This window comes from Condylostylus longicornis, unplaced genomic scaffold, assembly GCF_029603195.1.
Source record: "Condylostylus longicornis isolate FDR11 unplaced genomic scaffold, ASM2960319v2 ptg000048l, whole genome shotgun sequence".
Lineage (NCBI taxonomy): Eukaryota > Metazoa > Arthropoda > Insecta > Diptera > Dolichopodidae > Condylostylus > Condylostylus longicornis.
Genome location: NW_026578017.1, coordinates 8845560 through 8872660, shown reverse-complemented (window position 1 = coordinate 8872660; position 27101 = coordinate 8845560). Strand labels below are relative to the sequence as shown.

The window sequence follows — 27101 nt, the reverse complement described above, 5'->3', positions numbered from 1 at the left end:
ATTATTCATTTGGTATCAATTAAAAGAAACAAAAAAAAATTAAGTGTCTGTTCTCTATGTATTCGCATAATATTGAAATAAATAAAGATTTTATTAAATAATAAGAAGTAACTAGCAGTAACACTATAAATAAAGCAAACATTATTTTTTTTTTTGCAAAAATTTTTCTACACACTTTTAACAGACCAATGACAATCTGTTTTTTTTTTTAATAATCTTTGTTATACTGTTATAAAAATGTTGTAGAATGCTGACTTTATAATGGAATTTCAAGAAGTTATACATACATTTGTACTTTTGAAAGCGGCATTGAAATATAAAATATTATTATGCAAATATTCTTTGCAAAGCTTACATAATAAATACATTCATAGTTAAACCAAATACATAAGTAATAAAAATGAATTAAATTGTAAAAAAAAAATGTGGAACAAAAAATGTTTGTTAAATTTAAATTGGAATAATATCAGAAATTTAATTAAAACTCTGAGTACTTGTCTAATTTTAGAAAAATAATCTAATAAACTAAGAAATTGAAATCACGATAACAAAATTCGTGTTTCTATATTGAAATATGAATAATTTATAAATAAATTTTAATTTGACATTTGTGATAAAATCAACAAGTGGAATTATATTTTTTAAAATGGCGCTCACAATTCAATTGTTTCATTTGTTGCCAATTAATTATATAATTACTTTAAAAAAAGCCAAAAGGGTATGTTTCGAAACAGTTAACTTATTTTTTATGCAACAAAAATTAAAAATTTTAAAGCACCGGTATTAAAAAGTGCTTTAAAATTTTCACTATATATTTTTAAATTAAAATATTTGGTGGAATATTTTAGTGATAGCTAGATAATACAAATCTTTTAAGCAATTTTAAAGCCATAAAAATTTCAAAATCGATTTTATTAAAAGAAATTAGAAGAGAATTCGTTTGATTTTCATTAAATTATAGTTTTCACTTCTCCTTTTTTTTCTATAATTTTAAAAATTATAAGTATTGAAAATATCAAATTTTGGCTTTACACAATTGTACATTTTTTTCCCGACTGTCAATAATTGAAATAGTATAACAAAAATTTTTCAAATTTAAAAATAAATTTGTTTTTATAAGCTAATTTGAAATTAGTAAGAGAAAATTTATTTTGGAAATTATTTTAGGACATATCACCTTTTAATTAACCGGATAACCGAAAGAAAATGAGAATAAAATATGTTATACAAATTTGTAAAACATATATTTGTATTATTGTATTTGTATAACATATTTTTCAAGTATTAGAAGAACTGTTTCGTATTCCGTATTTTGTTTTTTTACTTAGTTTGTTAAAAAATGAGAAAATTTATTTGAAAAATTGAGTCATCCAATAGTAAAAATGATAAATCCAGTTCTGATTTGAAAATGTATAAAAGAGATGACTAGAAAGATGAGATACATAATCAGGCTGTAAAAATAGAATATAAATTATATGGGGTAACAATTGGAATTAATTAACTGCCCCAAAATATATGCAATTTTAAGTGTTTGAAAGTGGTACCTTTTTACCTGTTAAAGTACATGCATACAATTTATAGAGTTACCCTACATTTTATATTGAACTAAAAATTATTATACACTCTACAATGAATAACAATCTAAATTTTTTAAATTTTAGCATTTTTTAAAAACAATTTGCTTGCTTAACTTTTGTTTAATTTTTCAATTTAATCTCATTGCTATAAGTATGTTTTTTTCTTTATCCTCTAATAAATTTTTAATAAAGATATTTTGGATTCGAATTAAATAATTAAAATATTCGCATACTTATGTATATGTGTCTATTTATAAAAATATTAAGAAATCGGAAGTAATTGAAAAAATTTTATGAGTATTTCCGAAAAAAAAAGAAAATGTTTGCAATTAAATTGTTTTTTTTTTTTCTAGTTTTAGACTATAATTGATTAATATTCAAATCTTTATTCGATTTTTAATTTAAAATTTGAAGTTCTCGCATATCAATTGTCATTGATTATTTTAATCGTGTGTAGAATTCTTAAAAAAGAAAAGAAAAACTTGATTTTTTTATTTTTTTAAATTAAATAATTAAAAAATTTTTTTTTATTATTATTGAAAAAGAAAAATGAAAAAGAAACAAATGAAATGAAAATAATAATTTGCTAGAAAAGGTGAAAAAATTTTTTTGTGAAACAATTTTTGCTCTTTCTGTTTTTTTTTTAAATTATTTTTTTTTTTGTAAAAAAATTTTGTTTCCTACCTCAAAAAGACCTGCAAACTGGTTAGCCTAACATAAAAATGCAAAAAATATAAAAGAAAAAACAAGTTGAAAAAGAAAAATAAAAGTTTTTTTTTTTAATAAAAAAATTTATTTTCTTTTATTTTGTTTTTTGTTTCATAAAAAAAAATTTTATTTGGTTTTAATAAAATTATTATTAAAAATATTAGCAAATTAACAGTTGTTCAAAATATTTTTGAATATCAATTATTTTTAATGAATTAAAATGATGATTCGGTGATATAAAAACAAAGAAAAACAATATGGCTAACTTCCAAATTGTTAAAAAAAAATTTGTATTTTGTGATGTGATTCGGAAACTTTCACAATGTTTATAACAAAAACTAAAATGAGATTATTCAAAAAGACGCTGCTGGAAAAAAGAAAAGCTTTACCTAAATCAATTGTTAATGAGTACTTTTAGATCGCAGGTTGCTAAGGAGTTACAAGTGGTCGTCAAATTATTCGAAATATGTATTTTAAAATAATTTTAACTCGCCGGTCTCATGGTTAGGGGTAATATAAAGACTTGAATACTGCTAAACAAGTAAATAAAAAAAATTATTTATTTTTTCTGAAAAATGTTGTAAGTATACACGTGGACTTAAAAATTTTGATAATATTTCAAATTCAATTATGGTGGTAGTAATTATGCCTAAAAAACCGTTTAATAAACTATTGAACTAGAACACAATTTAAATCATAATTAAATTGTGGTATAAAGATTAGGTAGGATTGTATTAATTAATAATTTTTAAATAATATTTTTTATAATTAAGAATAATAAATATTTAAATTGAAACTGAAAAATTTGCAGAATTTTTAATATGCAGGAAACTTAATATGCTTTATCTTCCAAAAACTGCATATTATATATGTGAATTAATTTCGCAAATGTAGGTACAAATTTATTTATATTTAACTGTTCTAATCTTTTTCTTATATTTAAACCTTTCAAATATACATATATATTTTTTGCATTGTTATATAATTGCGTCTTAAAAAATAACTTAACCATTCATTAAGATTACCTCACGTATGAGATTACCTCACGTATGAGATTATTCTGAGAAAAATAATCACAAGTACCTTCTTATTTAAAAGTTTTGTATTTCGGCAAAACTTCCCTCGCAAGCAATTGTTATTAATATCTTTTTATTTGAACCTTACAAGTTTATTTTTGTTCGAAATTACTAATATTTTACATAGTGTATTATAAATCCTCTTAATTGAAATTATCATTAAATGGCATAAAAACTAACCGTACCACTCAATCAATTTGTTTTCTAATATTGTTCTGAACCTAAAAGTATGCAATTGTTCCGATATACATAATATATGATATTAAGAAAACAATGTAAATATACAGAACATCATTTTCTCATTAATTTCACTCTGTGCATCTGACCCTGGGCATGCTTTTTTTATAACTTCTACACCCTTAGAGATAGAAAGCGGAAATTTCATAGCTTTTTCAAAAATTTATACTCGATTCAATCGATATTTTGGGAAAATAAGAGAAAATTTATCAAACTTCCCTCCCGTTTACGGTTCATTAAATTCCGAAGTGCAATCTTTGAAATATTTTCGTATGTAAATGAAAGTAATGTAGTTGAAGGGAAAAGTGCTACATTACAAACCATTGGCTTGATCCAATTTTGTGTTTTTTTCTAGTGTTTTTATTCAGATTTTACTAAGAAAAATTTTTGCTACTTAACAGATCTACTGCTATACGATTAATATTATTTCACCCTTATAATAGTACTTCTCAGAATAAATCCTATAATACCATGATTCTAATTATAAAAAAACTTTATTATAATTTCATTAAAAAATATTTAATTATTTGCACGAATAACTCCTAAATTTTACAATATAAATTAACCCAATGTTTCCTAGCAGACTAACAAAAAATTTTAAGAATAATAAAATAAATTTGTATATAAATTGAATTTTAAATTATTAAATTTCAATTTAACCTCGAACTTCGTAACTCTCTCGTAATTTTAAATCTCTATACATGTTTATTCAATTTAGAAAAAAAACAATTTCCTTACTTCAAAATTATTCTTATAAATAGGATCCTTTAATTCTTGACATTGAAATAAATTTTTTTATATATAATAGAAAAATTATAATAGAATAATATTATATAAAAACAAAAAAAACAAAAACAAACCAAATTAAGAAAAATGAAAAACTTTATGGTTTTAAAATCTATTATGGGTTTTTTACCACTTTGAATAACTGTTAAATTAATTTTTTATTAAATTCAATTCCATTTTTTTTTTCAATAACGCATTTTTTTTGTTTTACAACCATTTACAGGCTCATAAAAATATTCGTAAGCATTGGATTTTTAAGCAATTTATGAAAAAATAAAAAACAAACAAAAACATGTTTTAAATGTAAAATATTTATGTAAATGTGAATGTAATGTTAGTATATATTTTGTTCCTCATTTTTTCTTTTTATTTTTTTTTTTACTTTAAAATATTTTTCGAAAATGTTCATGTTCCTGTAAAAGGTTAATTTTTAATAATATCGTAAATATATATATTGTGAGGAAATAAATAACGGCAATTATTTTTAATTATGTTAAAAAAAAAATAAACAATATGAAAATAAAAAAAAACCGCTATACGTAAAAATACGTTAAATTACGGTATTTTAAATCCGTTATTGTAATATGTAAGTATATACACGCGTATATTAAAATTTAATATATTTAAATATTTTAATCATTCAATATTTTTGAGTTATATATTATGTTAGTATATATATAAACAAATCAAATAAACATACATACATAGAAAATATATTTTTAAAGTTTTCATTCAACTAAAATTATTTACCTGAACACATGGTTTACATAAGTTAACACATAATCCATCCGAATCTTTTGAATAATGTTCAACGAGTTCTTGTAAAGTTCTGGAACGTAAATTTTATATTTAATAAAAAAAAATTGAAATAAAATAAAATAAAATGAAAAAAATTACCTGAAAGTTGTTCTTCTTGCAATGAAAAAACCTCCTTCGTCCAATTGGCGGATACGATAATGTTTAACAGTATCACCGTCACGAACTAAAAATTAAAATAGAAAAATAAATAAAAATTTTTAAATAAGTACACACATATATACAATCAAATAATTGATCGTAAATTTTAATGTATGTATGTTTGTCTTGAAACAAAATTTCTTAATTTATTAGGTTTCAGAGTAAATGGAAATGTAGTTTGTGAATAGAATTCATATTGTAACTCTATGTAAAAATGCCCTATGTATGTGTAAGTTTATAGAATGTAGAGCTCTGAGTATGAAAATCCTCTTACATAAAGGTTAAAAATTAACTTTTAAATTTGATATATTGATAATTCAACATTTACTTTCTACACAGGGTCTCCAAGACTCGATGATATTCCAGAAATAGGATGATAAAATGCGTTCAGATGAATAAAAACAAACCTTGTGAAACTTTGACCTTTGGGCCTGTTTTTTTTTAATTACGAGGCCTCAAAGTTGGAATTTCTTAAAACATTTTTACTGACAACTCGGGAAATATTATAAGCCAAAACCAACAATTTTGTATAAGTACTTGTTTTAAAACTCCAAAAAAAAAAATTTTTTTTTAAATTTTTTTTTTTGATTGCCTAGACGCATTCGATTACTTTGCTTTGTAAATCACGCTACCCTATTTAAAAATTTTAATCCATGTGCATAACTAATATTTCCAACTAAAGTTTTGTACAAAATGGTATGGGTGTTATGCACGAATTTTGTTATACGATTTATTATACATACGCCCTTAAATGGAACGCTATGTTAATTGTTTTTATTTTAAATTAAATAAAGGAAGAATGCTTTTTATTTTAAATTAAATAAAGGAAGAAACTTGCAGTTAACATAATATAAAATATTTGTACACCAATGTACATCCCTGTGAACAAATCAATTATTAGAATTATTCTTTTAAAAACCCCATGTTTAATATTTTAATGATAAATTATTTAAAATTATTGATTACATATGCAAAAAAAAAATTATTTGGAGAATACCAATGAAAATGTTTAAAAAATTTTTCAAGAAAAATTTAATTGAAATTTCTAAGCTGAAAAAATTTTGAATATTACATAAATTTAAAAAAAATTTGAAATTCTATCAAAATTTTGCCCGTAATTTCGGGGCGAAAATGTAAATAAGATTAGAAAATGTGTAACTTGAGATGTACAGTCTGTATCAATGTAATATATTGGTCAAATTTCATAGTTCTGTAGGGTATTTAACCTCAATTAATTCTTTGTAGTAGAGTATAATAATTATATAATTTGATTTTGTAAATTTGGCAAATACAACAATAACAAATTTTCGTATAACATACCTGATAATGAGTAATCATTGTGTCTTGATTCAGAATCTCGAATTAAAAATGCACCATGCTCATTTTCTGGAAGTAATAATTTCTTTTCAGCCTCAATACGTTTTATTTTACGGAAATACCATCTGAAATTAAATTAAAGGAGGGAAAATGTGCATAAATAAAAAAATCTTTAATTAAAATATAATTTTTTTTTGTGTGCTTAAATTTTAAAAATGGAAAATATGAATGCTTTAATTTAAATTTTACATAAACGGAGGAAAGACGAAAAAAATCGAAATACCAGTTTTAATTCTATTGGGTATTAAAATTAATTTTTTTTTTTTTAAATATTACGCAATTATTTTTGACTTTTTGTCTTTCTTTGCTTGCCTTTCTTTTTTTTGACAAAAATTTGTTATGTGTTAAACATAATTACGATCGCAATTCAATTGTTATACATATTTATACATAGCAGATTTTGTACATAAATGAAATATTTATTGTACTCGTATTATAGAAAATGCAAATAATATTAAAAAAAAAGAGAAAAAATAAATAAAAAATAATAAGTATGAATGCGCCAAATACACACAATTGGAAATAAATGAAGACAAGATAATGGAATTGAATCGCGAATAAGAGAAAAGTTACGATAATTGGCAAATGTTGACAATCAAAATAATAGAAATTTAAAAAAATTTGCAAAAATTTTTGCTTTTTTTTTTTGTAAATACTTATGGTTAATATTATTTATATATATATATTTAGGTATGTAAGGTATTTAAGTACCAGTATACATATAAAGTGTTTACATGCATGAATAAGTTGATTAATTTTAATATCGGAGTAGATTCTGGAAAAATATTGTTAATATGTTTTAATGAAAAGTTAAGGAGACCAACAAGTAGCAAGGCTGCCATTTTACGGTCAATCATTTAAACAATATTTGTTAAAACGCAGTATGTTAAATTGATTTTAAATTATAGTGTGTTTTTTATATTATAGTTCCATTTCAATTTTCTAATTTTTAGAGTTGGTCGTAAGGTAATGCGAGGAGATATGACTGGGAAGTTTTATTTAGAAAGATATATTCGAGGTATACTGTCTTTATTATATTTGATAAGGTTGTGTTGAAACAAATATGTATAACAATTATCTATTAGTGAAAATGTGAATGTTATTTCAATTCATAATTGTACTATTATTAAACATTAAATTTCTTATTTTAGAATTTTAAAGAAGTTATTGTGGACTATTTGATTAATTATGAAAAATATAAATGTATGAGAGTGAAAAATACATTTTTTTTTTGTAATTTATTAATATTTTTTCTTATATAACAAGTTCATATAATTTGATATGTAATTACAGAAATTAAATTAATTTCATATCTCTTGTTAAAAACACGCTATATAGTTACACGCTACTAAACTGATCGTTTTTTTGTAACTCAGTTACGTTCAATTAAAAAAACGTGGATAAAAGCGGAAAGAAATTCATATTCGTATAAAAATATTTTGTAAATATAAAAATAAAAATATTTTTAGAAAAAGATTATTCTTTTTACGTTAATAAAACACAGAGAAACCACAGTTATTTTTTTTCACTTACTTAAGTAATGATACAATAATTTTAGATTTAAGATACTTTAATTTTGATCGCATGATCATAAAATGTTCATGATAAATTACTGCTTATGTCATATAAAATTTGGTTAATATAACCACTAAGGTAAATAAAAATATTTGCAGTTTAAGTATAAAACTGTATCATTTTAAGCCTACATCATTTGCCAATATATGAGCAAAGTGCAATTTATAATTTTATTTCAAAATAAATTCCAATAAATATTGGAAAATTTCGAATTAATATTTTCTTCCTCTACAAAAAAAATCCTTTTTTACAAACTATAATTAAAATTTTAATCATACTGTCGTCTTCTCAGTTCTTACTATAAAATTAATTAATATAGACAAGAATGTGAAAATACTTTACTGAAATTCTATGCATATTTTAAATACCATATTTATTAAGAAAAAAGTTATTTTCCACACATGTTCATAGAGTGTCTATGAAATTCTAAAAATAGAATAGAAAATTTTTTTTTTGCTTTTCTACAATTTCTTTCTTATTATTTCTTAAATTTGCCTATACATGGAAACGTACAAATTTTATAATAGAATTATTATGAATCTCTTAATGTTTTCGATGGTCCATGTAAAATGTTTTATCAATAAAGAATCTTTTAATCTCAAGAAACTCAATTGGATCTTACAAAGTTGCTAAGAATTTTGCAAAGTTGGTTTTTACATTTTGTTTTGTTTTACATGAATGCTTATTCTGAAAAAGGAAATGATTGTAAAGATAGTTGTTATCCGAAGACATCAATAAGGTAGTTTAACTAAAAGAAATATTCAATTTCATATGCTACAACAGAGAGGATAATAAAAAAAAGAAAAGGTATAAGGTTCTGTATTTTGCCACGTCCAAAAGTACAAAAACGTTTTCTTTAGAATGATTTTTCTCTTGTTTTGAAGAAATGGCGAAGGAAGCAAAAAAATTGTTCTCTTTAATTGTAAAAGTTTAAGAAATTTCGTATAAACAAATTTCGTTCATGTTGCCAGAGTTGAAACATAAACAACGAAAATTTTTTTTTTCTTCCGATTGACATATAAAATAAGCTGTCAATTTTAATATAATAGAGGAAATATGTCACCGGTAAGTTATTGGCACAAAATATTGACAACAAAAAATTGTAAATTGAGTTTTTTAAATTTTGAGTTGCGGTATTGCCAAAATGTATTATTTTTTTTTTAATTTTAAAATATTAAATTTGGAAGACAGGAAAGCTCGGATGCGTGAAGATTTGCAATTAATTTGTTTTTAAATGCGTTTTTCTAGGGACTCTACTAAGCGATTTTTCTTTAAATATTAGACAATTTCCTTCACAAAAATAATTTTCAGCAACCTCTTTGATTTTCATACAAATTTGGATATTAATTTTGAATTACTTTCTTAAGCTTGGTAGCCTGATAGATATAATTATATAGTATTAAATTAATATTTAAAATTTGAGAATAAAAGAGCATTCATACGCATTTATTTAAATATGTTTATTTTGTTAACTTCTCTCTAGTGAAGTAGATGAAATTACGTTATGCTGAACTCGAAATAAAGTGACCATTCTGCGATTATTATTAAATTATTTATGAATCTATGTGAATGGTATGATTTAAATTAAAATTTTATAATTGATCGCATAATATTTAAAAGGAATGAATGAATAATTAGTAAATAAATCATAACTGACTTCTACTTCTTCTTTAATTTGTTTCTTGACAGAAATCTTTCAAAAATCAAATTACAAAACGTATACATGTTGGATTATGATGAGGTTGCATGCGACTATTAGGAGTAAAATAAAACCTTTTATTTTGTAAGTAGCTGTGATTAAAGTTTATATAAAATACTCAAATATACGCCTTTAGGCATATTAAATAGCTTATTATCGTTAATATATTTTAATTATAGTTGCAATTTAAACTCAACGTTTGCTACAATATATCAAGAGTTCAACACTTGTAATTTAAAATTTTGTAAATAATCACATATACATGTAATGTGTATAGGGATTGCATAATACATTTTTAAAAATTTTTGTAAACATTTTTTGATTTTTAGACAAATCATAAAAATTTGAACATTTAAAAATTTTAATAATATTGTAAATTTTTATGTCAGAAACCAACCGGAGTTAAAGGCTAATTTTCGTTAGAATAAACAATAAGATATTTTATGTCTCCGATTTGGCCATTAATCATCTCTTTTGAATTATAAAAATTAAAAAAAAGCAAATATGTTCTTAGAAATTGATATTATTTTTTTAAAGAATTACAAATAATTTTTTTTTCTCATTTTTATCACAAATTTAAAATACAATTTATTAAAAAATTTTCTAAGAAAAATTCTTTGTTTATTGTGTTAGTATATAAAGTGTCATCGATAATAATAATAAGGTAAAAGAATTATTTACATTAATAATAATTAGGTAGTGATTAACGATCACGAATTTCAATTTAAGAATTTCAATTTTGTATGTTGTAATTATAGAGAATTTCAAAGATCCGGCATATATTTATTTCTTATTAAGTAAACAAACTATAATTTTAAACAAGATGCAATAAATCATGACTTAAACTATGTATAGGAAAATTTGAAAACTTTCTAAAAATTAGAATTAGAAATTATTGTGTAATGAAAATTAATTTATAAGCTATTATTATTATTTTTCAATTTTATTTATTTATTATTTGAATATTTATATGCATTGGGGGTAGCAACAAAGGTGAGTACATCTTTGGTAAAAAATTATATTTTAAAGATAATCGAAATTAAACATTTTCGTGTATAAAATTACATTTCCTTTCGTTTCTGGAAATATAAACTATTATGACAAACTATTGAGCATCAAAAGTTTTATTGAGTCACGTTAAGATGGCGTATTTCATTTGCAAATTCTATTAAAATTCGTAACAAAATTATAAAAAAATGTGAAAAAAATTATTTAATTACCTTAAGTTTTTTAAGAATACGTTACTATATTTAATTTTATAACTTTAATATTTGTTACTCTAATAAGAATTCTCAATTACTTTTCTAAATTTATTAACAAATTTTTATATAAGTTTGAAATTACATTAATGCACATATTACATACATAAATGTAAATTATATACACCTAGAATGTATGAGTACAAAAATGATATTATGTGGTTTTCTAAATCTTATATATAGATCACATGCGATATGATTTAAAAAAATTGTTTATATTTTAACTCTTTGTGAAATTTATTTTTTTTTTCAAAATTTTAGGAAATATTTTAAATTTCCCTTTAAAGTAAAGAATGAAAGATAATGTCAAGTCCAATCGTAGTGCTGATTAATTAGTTGCATAATAAAATTAGTCTCAAGATCGAAAATTTTAAAGAAAAATTTTTTCTTCAACGATTTGTACGTGAGTTAGGGACCTCCTGATGTCTAGGCAAGAAACTCTAACAGCTAGGCTTGATAGACATATAACAATTGCTACCATTTAAATTAAAACCATAAAATTCTTATGTTATTTTGAAGGTAACTATTCAAATTTAAAACTTAATGTATTGCTATTACTTAATGTGATGGAAGTTTTAACTTAGTTTACAATTCAAAAGTGCTGATATTTTTAAACATATTTACTCGAACTCTTTGAACACAATATGCATTCCAGGGTTAATTCTAATTTTTTTACAAATTCTATGGTGCTAATGTGTATGTGTGTTTTTCATTTTTTATTATGAAAAACCAAATATTTTTCATTAAATGTGTTAGAAATTTTATATAAATATAATTTGATAGAAGTTGTTGTAAGAGCTATTGCAATTATAAAAATATCAAATTTCAATATCATAAAATAAATACAGAAAATAAAAACAATGATAACTAAAAAAAGATGTTTTTTAGTGGAAAATTACTGAACCTTCATTACCATTATAAAAGAATAAAAAAATAGCAAAAATAACTATTGTAATATCTACATATACATTTAAAAAAAAAAAATTTAAAGCCAACAAATTGTTTTGAATTCACTGATGCGAGACTCACAATCACTTGTACAATAATATAGTAGGTGAATATTGAAAATTAGAAAATCACTTTTTCTATACAAACTTAAAAAAAAAAAAATTATTAATTTGCAAATATTTTGTGTTTTAAGTCCAAATTTCTATAATTCTAAATTTGAACAATAAATTTTTAAAAGAAGCAAAGTTGAGAAATGCTCCTAATTTTTTTTTGAAATAATAAAAACAAACGGCTGAGTTGGAGGTCTGGAGTGATTTTAAAGAAATTTTTGGATATATTTTATGGTGATAACAATTTAGGTAATAATAATATGGTGATAAGATCGAATTTTACCGAATTTAGGTTAATATTATAATTAATAAACCTCTTAATTTCTATCTGAATTAGAACGTGGTATAATTAAGATAGATTTTTGAAATAGTTTGATATTTGCTAAAATTTTTAAGGAGTAAAAATACTTTTTATTTTTCAAAATGTTCTCAATTGAATCAAATACTTTTAGATAACAGATTTTATTACAGAGAATTGAAATATTGCAATCTACACTGATTTCATTCGAATTGGACTTAGTCAGTTTTGTTACGTTGCTAAAAATTTACAATACCAAAATTTTTCCATTTATTGCCATTTTTTTTTTCCATTTCCTTAAAACTTTAAATATAATTTTATATACCTATATATATTAAATATATATTTTATGAATTTCGTGAGTAATAATTACACCATTTTTAAAATGGAAAATTTTCGGAAGAAGAATATTGTTTTTTTTTTTATTTATTTTGCTATTTCTCTTCTTAAATTTTTAATTTTTATTTAAATCATGTTAAAAGCTATTTAGGTAACTCTATATAATAATTTTACTATATTTTCATTGAAATTAAAAATAGAAATGGAAATTTTTCAATTTTTTAGGCGAATTTTGTATTTAGCACATAAAATTTCATTTACATAACATAATACATTAAGTATATATTCAGTATTACATATGTATATAATAAATTCATAAAATATATGTGAATAAAATCTATTTTTTGACAACTAGTTTTAAATTCTTGCACTTGCTATATTCATTTTATTAGCATTAATTAATTACTAATCAACAGTGAATTAAATTGTGGAAAAAAAATTTATAAGGATTAGAAATTTAGGGCAATAAAATTAAATTTTTGACTTCTTTCCATTTGAATTTGTCATAAGCTAATTATGTATAGACGCTAATATAATTTTTTTTTATTTTAATTATAATTCAATTAAACATACTAGTTTAAGATAAGCATTTTCTTATAATTTATTTCTTTGCATACACTTTCTTGACAAATTAAATTTAATTAAAATTTTTTGTAAATTTCAGACGATGAAAACTTTTTTAGAAAGAATTTGAATGAAAATTTAATTCGATGTACAAAATAATATTATTGGCTAAATACCATTAAAGTAACTTCGAGTTAGATAAATCAGAGTACAATATGTATCTAGATGTACAATACTTAAATTTTATGAAAATATTGCTGAAACACCTAACGGTAGGCAATTTTTTCCCCTTTTTAAAATTTCGCCATAATTTTGATAATAAACAGTGTGATTCATTACTCTTTGAACAAAATATGTAATATTAATCAGCTAGCATTGAGCAGCAAATACCATTTTCACATTAAATGACTTTGCCATTAATTCGTATTTGCCATATATTTATTTCAGGTTCTATTAATATTTAAACTAATAGAACTTTTATAGAAATTAATTTATTAGCTATAAAGAATTTAAGCTATAAAGAATGTTAAGAACAAAGATTTGTATCATAAATTAAAATCAAAATTTGATTTGTTTGCAAATTACAAATTGCGAATTTTGCATATATTTTGGGGCAATTTCTTAATATTAAAGAATATACATAGTAAAAAAAATAATGTTATATTAAAATTTTTCTTATCTAATTTAATTTTCAAAATACTTAACATACTAAACTAGAACATCATTAACCCATAAGCCTAGCATATACTTTTAAAATTAAAATTTAATTCGAATTCAATTTAATAATTTGTATAGTTTCATGTACAGGAACTAATAGCATTAATAATAACTATGTAAAGAATTATGAAAATATTTATTATTAAGATCCATGCTAAAATTGATTAGTATATTTTCTCTCTGAAACATTACAATATAAAAAAGGAACAAAAACCCTTTAAAATGGTGGAAAAGAGAATTGAAAATGTGAAGAAGAAAAATTTTTTACAGAAGGCTTAGTAACTATCCAAGAACAGGCAATTATTGAAAAATACAACTTGAATTGTTTTTATTATTCCCTCATTCTCTTATACTAGAAATGCATAGGACATCTATATATATTTATACAACGATGTCTTAAGTATATAATTAATATGTATTTGTATGTATAATTACATGAATTCTTGTTTTATTTTTAATTAAATATTTAAAATTGCAAAATGTTTAAATTAATTGCAAATGTCTTTAAAATCAAATCAAAAATTTTGTAATAGAAAAGAAAAATCAAAATTAAGAAAAATAAGAAAATTTTTTCTTATAAGAAAATTCCAGAATAATTTTGATAACATTTCATTTTACAAGTCAAAATATACTAATAATTAAACACCACTTGCGCGTAGTATAACAGATTTCAAGGCAAATATTTTATGTGCAAAGCAATTTTTTTATTATTTTTTTTAGTTTTTTCTTGTAAAATATTTTCTTCAAATCATAATTTAAACTTCACTTTAGATGTGCACAACTGCATTATATTTATGTCTAAAAAATAGAGTTGCCAAATATTTTTTTTTTTAAATATTATACAAAGATTATTATACAAATGATTAAAAGTTGTTTATATAACAATTTGATTTGGAAATAAGAATTTATTGATTAATGCTGCAGTTTTTGAAGGTTAGAATTTTTAAAATATTTAATTTCTGTATAAAATAAATTAATTTTAGAAAATTTAGATTAAGCATTTTTTTTTGTATTCATAAAATTAATTGTGTCTCTCTCATCTTTTATTCTGAAATTTGATTCCGTTTCTCTCACTAGTTTAAAAAAAACAAAATATTTTCAGGATTATTGCGTTTCATTCCAATTGTTCCAATGTTTTTATTGCCAATGCAAACATAGTAATTGTTAGTATTAATGAGTCAAATAAAATTCGATTTTTTGTAAAAAAACCTTTAATGTGTTCATTATATAAATGAACAGTTTGATTTAGAAATTTTTGTAATCCTGTAGTAGCATCAATTGGAAAACTTACAGAAAAATTACATAAAAATTCTGTAAGTTATGCATTGTACATTCTTACTTAAATTTGGTTTAGGTTTTGATGAAAGCCAAAGAAAACATTGATTACTTAGTAAAAGTGATGACTGCAGTTGAGAGATGGTGTAATAAGAGTAAGAGAAATAAGAGAATATTATATTTTACTAAGATATTCACAAAAATTGCCAAATTTTCGTAATATAAGGAAATTATTATAAGTAGCTCAGTTAATTCAAATGAACTTTTTTGATTTTACAGAATAGTAAAAAATATATTGCATATCCATCACGTTATATTTTTCCAATATTGCATTTTGCAGATTTTGTTTTGCAGAGTGTTGTGTTTATGAAAATCTCTAAAAATATTATATTTATAGTATAGTGGTATTCATATAAAAATTTCTCTAATATTGAGAGTAACGCTCATTTATTTAAAGCAGCACTCTTGTTTTCTTCTCTGATAGATTATTAAAAAAGAAGATTAATACTTTTTTAACTAAATTTAAATCGTAACTTTTTATATTTTGATTCATAAATTCGGAATTAATTTAGGTACAATTTCATATAAGAATGTTTTGACAAATAAAGAAAGATAGAAAAAAAACTTTACAGAATTTGACATAAAATTTTGAACCGCAAAATTTGACATATGCATACGTATTTCTGTCTTTGCCTATACAGCTTAATAATCGTAGATATTTACTTATACACTATAGCCAAACATTAATTTTAAAAGAGTATAGTAATAATGAAAAATTTGAATTATTCAGAACAAGGATCACATAAATTCAAATGATAAATTGATGGCAATCCTAATGAAAAAAAAAATTTTTTTTTTCTTCTACATAACACGTAAACGTATGTACATAGTTCTAAAATAAAACAACAAAAACAAAAAAAAAAGAATAAATCTCTATGCTAGATACTATAAAAAGAAAATAATCTATTCTTAGATTTTAAAAATAAATTTATAAATTATGTATAGAGAAATATTCGTACACATACACATATCTATATGCATATACGAGTATAATTAAAATATATAGGATATATAGGAGATCAGCATGTCGCACATATATATAGATGGTCATATTTTATTGGTTTTCGAATTTGTTTTGATGTTAACCATTTAAGTGTGTATAAATATGTGGTGCCTATACATTGATAACTTAATAGATGGTTAAAAGAAAAAAAAAACTTCAATTATTTACTAACTACTATGTTACTCTTTTCATTTATACTATTTTTAACTATTTATGTACATATTTTATGGTAGTTTGGACATCCAAAAGGTAATTGTATCATATCTGGAGGCTATTCAATTTTTTTTTTAATTTCTGTTTTTCAACAAACAACCAAGTTAAGCTTCTATTAATGGTTATTTATATTTTTTTAGTATAACTAAGTTTGTATAAAAAATAAAAAATAGAAAAAAAAAAGTTGGCGCATGCAGTCTTTTTTTTTTTTTGAAATATTTTTACCATAAAAATGAAAAAAAAATCTATTTTTAATTCGCTAAGTTTTATTTTTATAACGTCTGACTTTAATCGTTAAGCTCTAATCATATACACATATAGGTATATGTATGTACACATAAAAATGCGTATATGCCCATTACTTACATATAAATTTGTTTTTTAAGGTAGACAAAACTATTAAATTTTTGCTTATTTTTTTTTTTTTGCAATTTAACGCATCAAACTATGCGTATATGCTAGCAGTTAGTATAGATAGGTGGACCCAATTCTCAACAATTTTTCTATTTTTGTTTTTAAACTGGCGACTGTTTTTCTTTTTTTAATTATAGAAAGAAATTTCTTTAATAGAAACTTTACAAACATGGTCTTTATTTTAGTCTTTGATTTGCCATTTTTTTATTTTTAACAGTGCGAATTGTTAAAACAAAAAAAAATTAACTAGCAATTTTTTCTTTTTTCTTTAAAAAGTAATAAATGCGCATAAATTTAGAATAAATAGTTTAAACCAGTTTAAAAATAGATTTTAATTACAAAAGAGGAAATCAAGTAAAAATATATGTAATTTTTTTTTTCTTTTTTAATAAAGTAAGTACGTAATATCATGTAAAATGGTAAAAAACAAGAAGAACAAAATGGAAGCACATCAATCTATATTTGTAACAATATTTCACTTTTTTGTAATTACAAACTATAACTAAGAGTTGATATAAGAGTTTATCTTTTGTGATTAGAAAAAAGGAAAAAATTGTGGAATCAAAAAAAAAAAAAAATTGTTAAATCAAAAAACAAAATTTTTAAAACAACAAACTATAAAATTAATTGTGTGTGTGTTTTAATTTTTTTCTTCTATTATTTTATATTTTCAGTTTTTTTTTATATAAGTAATAATATCGATAAATTTACAAACATATACATACATGCAAATATATTTGTATAATATTGATAAGTTAATCGACAAGAAGAAAAATATTTAAAGAAATTAACAATATCAAAAAAAAAAGAAAAAATAGAAAAATACCCTATAGAAAATGAACCATAAATAATTGTTATTGACATTAAAGCGATGATGAGGATGTAGACAGCAATTGTCATTTGTAAGAATGCATGTATAAGAAAGGCGACATCTATTGGATATACATAATGTATGTAACAGTATATTATTAATTAATTAATATGAATATTATTGAGTGTCGCCATGTATCCTTACTTTTTTTTTTTAATTTCAATTATAAGGATGAAATATGTACATATGTATATAAAATTTTTTTAATATTAAAGAGATATTTTTTCTAATTTTTTAATTATCTGAACAGTATTTAATTTTATTTGTTTCTGGTTCGATTCTATTTGAGTATATATTATAAATAAAATATAATTTATTTTGTTATTGCAATTTTCGTCAGTTAATTAGGCTGCGCTTAATTGATTTTCTCCCTTTTGTGAGACAAATTTCTATCACTCTTAAAATATAAATATCTTTCATCGTTTGATTTATGTACAATGAGCTTAAATGTGGCCCTCTTCTTTGTATTAGCATTTTGCATACAAAAATGTGTAAGATATTTTCCTCTTTACTGAATTAATCAACAATTAACAATCTAAAAAAATGTTAATTCTTATTACGAGTATCTATAGTAAAACAAAATGTTGCTATATTCTAGCGATGCTCATTATGAATATTACAAGTAGATATTTGATATTTTCACATAAATTATCTACTTATTTTTAAATAATTTTGTATTAATTACTATTTTTAAGAACATGACAATTGATATTCGCGAGTTATAATAAATGACTCTCTTTTTCTTAACGGGTTAAGTAAGACATTATGAAAATTAATAGAATTTTCTAAAAATTTGGAAGAATATACAATTCATTTTTGAATTCAAATTAATAGTAAAATTAAAATGCAAACTTAATTCTAAATTAATAGCTTTAAATATTAATTAAATTTTCACTGATTAATTATTTTAATTTAAATATAGCTAGAAAATTTATAACAATTGTTACAGAAATTTTATACAATGTTATAATTAAAATTTATAAAAATGTTTTCTAATGGCCGTATAAACTTAAATGTTAATTGAAAATTATTAAATATTAAAATATTCTGCTTAAAACTGGCCCCGTTCATTATTAATTTTAATCGTTCATTAGTATTATACTTCCGTTTAATATTAATTCAAGTCTCGAAGCGCAATATTACAAAGCAATAATGATTGATTTGTAATTTGTATTATTAACTTTTCTTTTCTTAAGTCTCATTTTCTTTTAATAGAAGATGCCACATTAAATTAATACCAAAATAAGTAGGTTATATTGTATACATACATAAGTATATGTATATGTATACATAAACAATAATTAATTATTTTAAGAAAAATCACTCATAATATGAATGGTCATTATTCACATATGATAATTGTGATGAAAATAATACTTTTTCACAAGACAACTAATAATTTGGTATATCAGTTATATTTATAAAAATAATTGAATAGCTTTGGTACTCATAGCGGATATAATATATATATATATATATTTAATAAGCTTCACATATTTTTTTTTCTTTACATTTCTTTGCATTTAAACATTTAAGTGTGAATGCATTTTAAAATGTCCACTATACGCACACATAAATATTATTTGATATATTTATGTGCGTATATAGTTCAGTAAACATTTATTGAACTTTCTTATAAAAAAAAAAAATTTATGGCGTCTAAAAGTTGAGAAAAGGCACGCTATTCATTTAATATTAAATATATATAATTAATTTTGTATGTATAGTTAGTCATTGAAATGCAGAACAAAATTATTAATACTAATTATTTATTAATTAAATACAAAAAAAGAGAAAATAATTGTTAACTTTAATTGATATTTATGTATGTTAACAGAGATTTAGTGTTATAAACCTTGACTGAATAGAAAAGAAAAGAAAAAAAAACAAGACGAATAAATAATTATGACAATAATTAAACTATTTTTTTACCTTTTTTTTTTTTATAAAATAGGCTTTTAACTAGTTTTCTTTTTCAATAGTACTGCACAATATTGTTAAGAAAAAATGACATGGAACATTGACTTGTTTTTCATTATTGTAGACCGTATATTAATTGTGCATGCACATACGCGTATAACACATTATATGTAACAATGTTGAATGAATGGCATAAAATTAACAATTAATGGTCACCTTATTTTAAAATACACAATTATTAGCTTCATAATGATGGTTTGTCAAAACAAATAAATAAAACACTGCAAACAATAATATTAGAATTTTAATTGATTAAAAATTTTATGATTTTCGAGAATTGATTTGTTTAAAAGAAATAATAACAATGAAATAAACATTTTGACACATAAAGTATACATAAAAAGTGCATAAATGTGAGTAATAACATGTACGTGTGTGTAATAAAGAAAAAGAATTAATTATTGTTGAGCCCAAATAAAAATAATTTCAATGTAATTTAAAAATTTTATCGTAATACAAAACAAATTAATAAATATTTATGGAATGTAGCTTTACTGATTCATACATATGCAAATTAAGTTAAGGTGTCACAAGAATATTAGTTACAATAATTCTAGTTTCTTTCTTTTAAACAAAAATGGTAATAGAAAAAAAATATTTATTTAATTTATGGGGGTACAACTAATACTCGTACACGCTGAGTCAAACTATGTAATTAAATTAGATTAAAAATACCCAGTTTCTAATGCAATATTTATAAAAAATTTGTTATATGTCAATAATCAATTCATATTCCAAAAAAAGTGTAGGAATATGTAGACGTCAATTATCAATATATGTACATACATATTGTTAATTATTCATTACAATTATTCAAACAAACAGTTGGTAATATTTTGATAATTTAAATTCAAATTTTCGCGAATAAATATTTTTTTGTGTTATTAGAATTTATTATTGGGCAAAGAGTTATTAAATTAAATTTATAATTTGAATTTCGAAAACGAATTGAGTGCAGATATTAGAGATTTTCATATATGCAATACTGCAAAAACCTGAAGTAATTGTATGTTACATATTTTTACCTATTCTATAAAATTAAAAGAAGAAACATACAAATTAATCGATGAAATATGAACTATTTATTGAGATTGAAGTGAACTGTTTAATAGATTTAGTGGACACAGTAAACGTGAGCTGGTTGAAAGGTTTAGTGGACACAAAATATGTAAAAATCAAAAATCTACACGCTCTTTTTACTGGTTTTCTGGGAAAAATTTTAGCAATAAGTATCAGCTTTGAGTAAGCATCATTTTGATACTGAGAAAAACTCTCTTTTAAAATTCTAAAATTTTAACATTAATTAAATTAAATATTAAGTTATTTTTCTATCAAAAATGACTAAATTTAACAATAAACAATTGGGAAAAATGATCCATTCAAATCAAAATATAAAAAGCTTGAATTGAAAACTCCTAAGAAATTGAAAAGCAAGAAGGTTCCCCTGAAATTTTGATTGATATCAAATTTTTAATATAAATTTAAAATGAAAGTTTAGAGAATATTTTTCTTAGTACTCATAATATTAAGGATGAAACAAATTAGGTTAGTAAATATCTGATATTATACGTATGTATGTATTTTGTTATTATTAACTGAAATCAAAATCAAAAACAAAAAGAAAACAACTTACGGTTTTTCATTTAAAAATTGACCTCCTGTAAATTCAGATAGACGTCGTGTTTTATTTTTAATAATTTTATCATTATTATTTGATTGATTACGTAAAATATCACTTAAAATATTATTATTAGAAATTTTATCATTTTTATTAATAAAATTTTGACAATTTTCTTTTGAAGCTCTTGATGTTGAACATAAATTATAATTTAAATCGATTGCATTACATGAATTGCTAGCTGATATTAAAGATTCTTTCGGAACTGATTTATTTTTTAATAATTTTTTAATTTTTTTATTTTCGCTAACATTAGATTTTCGACCAAATTTTCCTTGTTTTAGAAATGATATCACGTTTTTTGATGTTACAGCAGAATTTTTATTTTCTTGTGAAGATAATAATTTCAATGGTGGTGTTGAAACTGTTGATGTCAATTTAGATTTTGTTTTTGATTGTTGAATTTTTGTAAATTTTTTTGAATTATTTTCTATAATATTAGGTGTCGAAATTGATAATTCAGAATTATCAATTAAATTAGAAAATTTTGAAAAATTATTATTATTATTATTTTGACATTTGGATATTTCTTCTTGTTGTTTACATTTATTATTATTATGGCAATTACTCTCATCAATTTCTTGATTTATTACAGTAGAATTTTTATTATTAATATCATAATTTCTACATTTGACACAATTTCGTAATAATAAATTAGAATTAATTGAATTAATATTAGATGGTGATGGTAACGATGATAAATTATTAAAATTTTCATTTATATTTAAATTTAATTTTTGTTTCATTGACATTGAAAGATCATTTTGTATATTACTGTCATTATTTATAATATGATTATCACTTTCTTTATATGAAGAACATTTACATAAATGATCCGATGATGATAATGATGATCTTTGATGTTGTGATTGTTGTTGCTGTTCATTAATATTATATTTTTCTAAATGTTGATCATTTGTATTCTCAAATGTTAAGCATAAATCACCTGAAGCATTTAAATTAAATTGAAATTGATCATTTTTTGTTTTATTACAATTATGTGTGTCACTATCGGATTTTCTTCTTTCACTTGTTACTTTTACTATTTCGGTTTTTGAAGGTGATGTCGATAATGTATTAGAATTAGAAATAGCTTCTAATGAATTTGATTTATAAAGTTTTCTACTTTTACTTTTGTATTGTTTATGTTTTTCGTATTCAGAATAAATTTCATCCGTATAGGAAACATTACCATTATTATCATCATCATTATTATTATTGGCATTTGATAAAAAACTTTCTATTAATGATGGTAAAATTGCTGTTGTTGTTTTTAATGTTTCACATGTTGTTGAATTAATCAAATCATTGCTATTATTAATATTATTTTGATTTCTTAAATATGAATTTACCTTTAATGGTTCATTTAATGATGTTGTTGAATTTTTCGTTAATGATAATGATGATGATGATAAATTTGATAGAATTGAATTTTGCCTACTGTATGATAGCATATTTGAAAAACGACGAATTTTTGATTTTTTCTTTATTTTTGGCATTCTTAATACACTATAAAGATCACCAATAGAATTTTTAACAACTGTATTATCTAAATTATTATTACTATTACTATTATAATTAGTAATATTATTATTATCATTATTAATACTATTATTATAATTTTTATTAACTATAGAAGAATTTTTTTCATTATCAATACATAAATTTTGATCAGAATTTTTTAAATTTGAATCATTTGCGTTTGTAGATTTTTTAAAATCATAATTTAACTTACTATTATTACTGTTATTATTATTTACACTTATATTTTTATCTGACTTAAATGAATTTTTAATATCATCAATTTTATTTACAATAAATCTATGTTTTATTTTATTTAAATTAATATGATCACTTTCAATATTATTTAATGATTTTTTATTAATATTGTCGCAACTATTACTATAATATGATTTTGATAATTTATTATCTTGTATAATATCGTAAATTGTACCATATTTTTTATTAATTTTTTTAGAATTATTTGTTTCATCACATTTAATATCGAAATTTAAATCAAAATTAGATGATATTGTTGATGATGTTGATAATTTCTTCTTATTATGTATAATATCATATATTGTTCCATTATTTTGATTATTAATAAATAATAAATTTGAATATTCTCTACAATTACTGTTATTACTATTATTATTTTCATTAGAATTTATAAAGGTTTTTAATGAGGTTGTTAATTTTAATGTATTATTATTATCAGTATCTGGTATATTTTTATGACGATGTAATATTTCATATATCGTACCGTATGTCATATATTTATCGTAATGTTTATTATGATCAATTGAATAAATTGAATTTTTACCATGTACAATATCATAAATCGTACCGTAAATTTTTAAATTTCTTCTATAAATTTCATTTTTATTATAATTTATATTTTCCGGTTCTGTATTACATTGTATAATTGAATGTAATTCAATATTTTCATTTTGTAAATTGTCATTATTCATTTTAATCATTAAATTATCTTTATTATTATTATCTTTTTTCTTAAAATTATTTATTTTAATATCATTGGAAACAGAATTTAAAGAGTCTTTAAATGTATTGGATGATGTTAAATCATTTTTTATTGAATACAATTTATCTTGTTCGTGAATTCTTGTACTCAAAGATGGTGATGATGTTGTTGATGAAGCGGTGGTAGCAGTAGATGATGATTTAATTTTTTTATTTTTTAAATCTATTTTTCCACTCAGGAATAGTTTTGATTTACGATATCTTGAATTTTGTCTTTTACTAAATGGTGTTGTTACATTTTGTGTTCCTGATGCAGTTGTTGTTCCATTCGAATCACTTATGGACCTTTTAAATTCTTCATATGATTTACGACGATGTTTTGCTTTTTCAGAATCAGTTAATGAATATTTTTTATTTGGATATTGTAATGATATAGAACGATATTTCGTTTGAATATGTTCATTTTGATTCACTGAATTTGTATTGGAATTATTTTCAAGTTCATATGATTCATTTGATTTCTTAAGGTCTGGTTGCTCTTCGATAACACTCAATGTTAAATCAATCGGAGTTTTATCATCCTTTTCTAATTGTATTTGTTGATTTTCATTAATTACTTCAAGAATTTGATTCGATAAAACATCGAATTCACAAGATTTTTTAAATTCTTGATATGATTTTCTTCTCTTGTGTGTTTTTGATTCTACTGGTGATGATGATGATGAGGATATTAATTTTGTAATACTTTCATCCGGAGAATTTATATTGTCTTTATTTAAATTCATTTTATTATTACTGATATTATTATGTAAATCAGTGTTAGGCACAATAGAGTCTTGTGATAATTTCATTTCATTATTATTTAAACAGCAATTTTCTTCTTTAAATAATTTTTTGAACTCCTCATATGATTTTCTTCGACTCTTTGATTGTTTTGTTAAGCAATCTTTTAAATTTACTTTCGTTATATCATCATTATTGTTAACAATTTCTGATGATGATGATGATGTCAATGATAATACAGTTGTTTTAATATTATTTTGGTTATCAATATCACTTTTTATATTATTTAATTCAGATTGCCTTACATTTAAATTTTGTGAATCCAAACGTGCAATAACAGAGCTTTGCATCTCGATAAAACCTGAATCCATTGAACTAAAAGTACATGTTGAATCAAAACTAGTTTTTCGACTAGATGAATTACTACTCTGTTCAACATTATTTGAATAATTTAAATTTGAATCATCATTACAACTGTTATTATTATTACTACTATTATCATTATTATTATTGCTTATATTATTAAAAGTATTTAAATCTGAGTTATTAATAGAATCGTCAATATTAATTGAAATATCTAAATTTTTATTTTCATTTAATTTATTATCATCATTTAAAATATTTATTATTGAATTATTGTCATAATTATCAATACTATTGTCATTATTATTATTATTGCTACTCTGTTCATTTAAATTTTTATTATCATTAAAATTAAAAATTTTATTTTCACTATTATAAGAGTTAATAATTGGTAATAAATTTGAATGTAAATATGATATTTTTTTCGCAATAATTTCTTTACAATTTATACATAAAATTTTCATTAAAATATTATTAATTCTATTAATAATTTCACTATTTTTATCATTAAATAATATTAATAAATTATCATTAGAATTTTTAATAGTCTTAAAAACATCATTCTTTTGTTCATCAATTAAAAATTTATTTTTAATACTTTGGTCAATTTTATATGAGAATAAATTTGAGGGAAAATTATCATTTGATATTGGTGTTGTCGTTTCTGTTTTTGATGATAATAATAATGATGATGACGATGATTGTTCTTTTATGCTTGGTGTTGCTATTGTTGTTTCAATTGGTTTTATTAAATAATTATTATTACTATTAAAATCACTTTTTATTTCATTTAAATTATTACTAAGTAATTTATCACAGTTTTCACATAAATTTAATTTTTCTTTCCAATTTAAATAATTTAATTTAATAATATTTTCTATATTATATTCACAGTCAATATATTGTTTCTTATTATTTGTACTATCAGTAGTATTAATTTCAAAATGTATTAAATTATTTTCATCGAATATATTAATATCATTGATATTTTTTTGGTCTATAATATTATTAGAATTAATAATTATTTGATTTTTATTATCGTTATTATTACAAATGGCCTCATTGTTTTGTAAACTTTTAACAATTGTTGCGTAAACTGGTATTATAGATTTTGTTCTTTTTTGTTCATTTATATGATGAGAATCTTTTCCAGATAATATTGATATTGGAGATGAAAATGGTAATGAATATGTTTTGTGGTTTTCTAAAATAAAATTCCAATTATAACGTGCTGGTATACCTAATTTACGGCGACGTAAGTTTTTATTAATGTTTTGTGTTTGAAAATTTGTATTTAATAAATGTTGCCGTTGTTTCTCAATTAATTGTAATTCATTTTGTTCTTTGTTTGTTGTTGTTGATGATGATGATGTTGCATTATTATTATTATTATTTGTATTTAAAATGCAATTATTTTTACAATATTTATTGGCAATATTATATATTGGATCAATTTTTAAATCTTTATTATTGTGAAAAATTTGTGATGTCTTTAAGAAATATTTTAAATCATTTTCTTTTGTTTTCAAACAATCACCCAAATTTTTAAAATGTTTTGTTGATTGACAACATTTTTTTGGATTTTCATTATTTAAACATTTTGCACAACATAAAAATTCATATAAAATATCTTCTTTAGAATTATTAGTATTAATGAAATATTTTGATTCTATAACTGAAGAATTTTCTTCACAATTTTCTATAATATTTAAATTTTCACTATTTATATTTAATAATTGTATATTTGTTGAAT

At 21.6% G+C, this 27101-nt stretch overlaps 1 protein-coding gene across 2 annotated transcripts in view; it reads right to left on the bottom strand.

Annotated features, from left to right (window-relative positions):
• LOC129610950 (tyrosine-protein kinase Src42A) overlaps nt 1–27101 on the bottom strand; it is a 91487-nt gene that overhangs the window by 6771 nt on the left and 57615 nt on the right. Inside the window, exons 3-6 of one of the 2 annotated variants that reach the window (XM_055523793.1) lie at nt 6662–6783; nt 5282–5366; nt 5135–5213; nt 2262–2288 (exon numbers count right to left, since the gene is read on the bottom strand). In XM_055523793.1, coding sequence (XP_055379768.1) covers nt 2262–2288; nt 5135–5213; nt 5282–5366; nt 6662–6783 — 313 coding nt within the window. The remainder of the gene's footprint in view (nt 1–2261; nt 2289–5134; nt 5214–5281; nt 5367–6661; nt 6784–27101) is intronic. The other variant, XM_055523794.1, reaches the window with a different exon arrangement.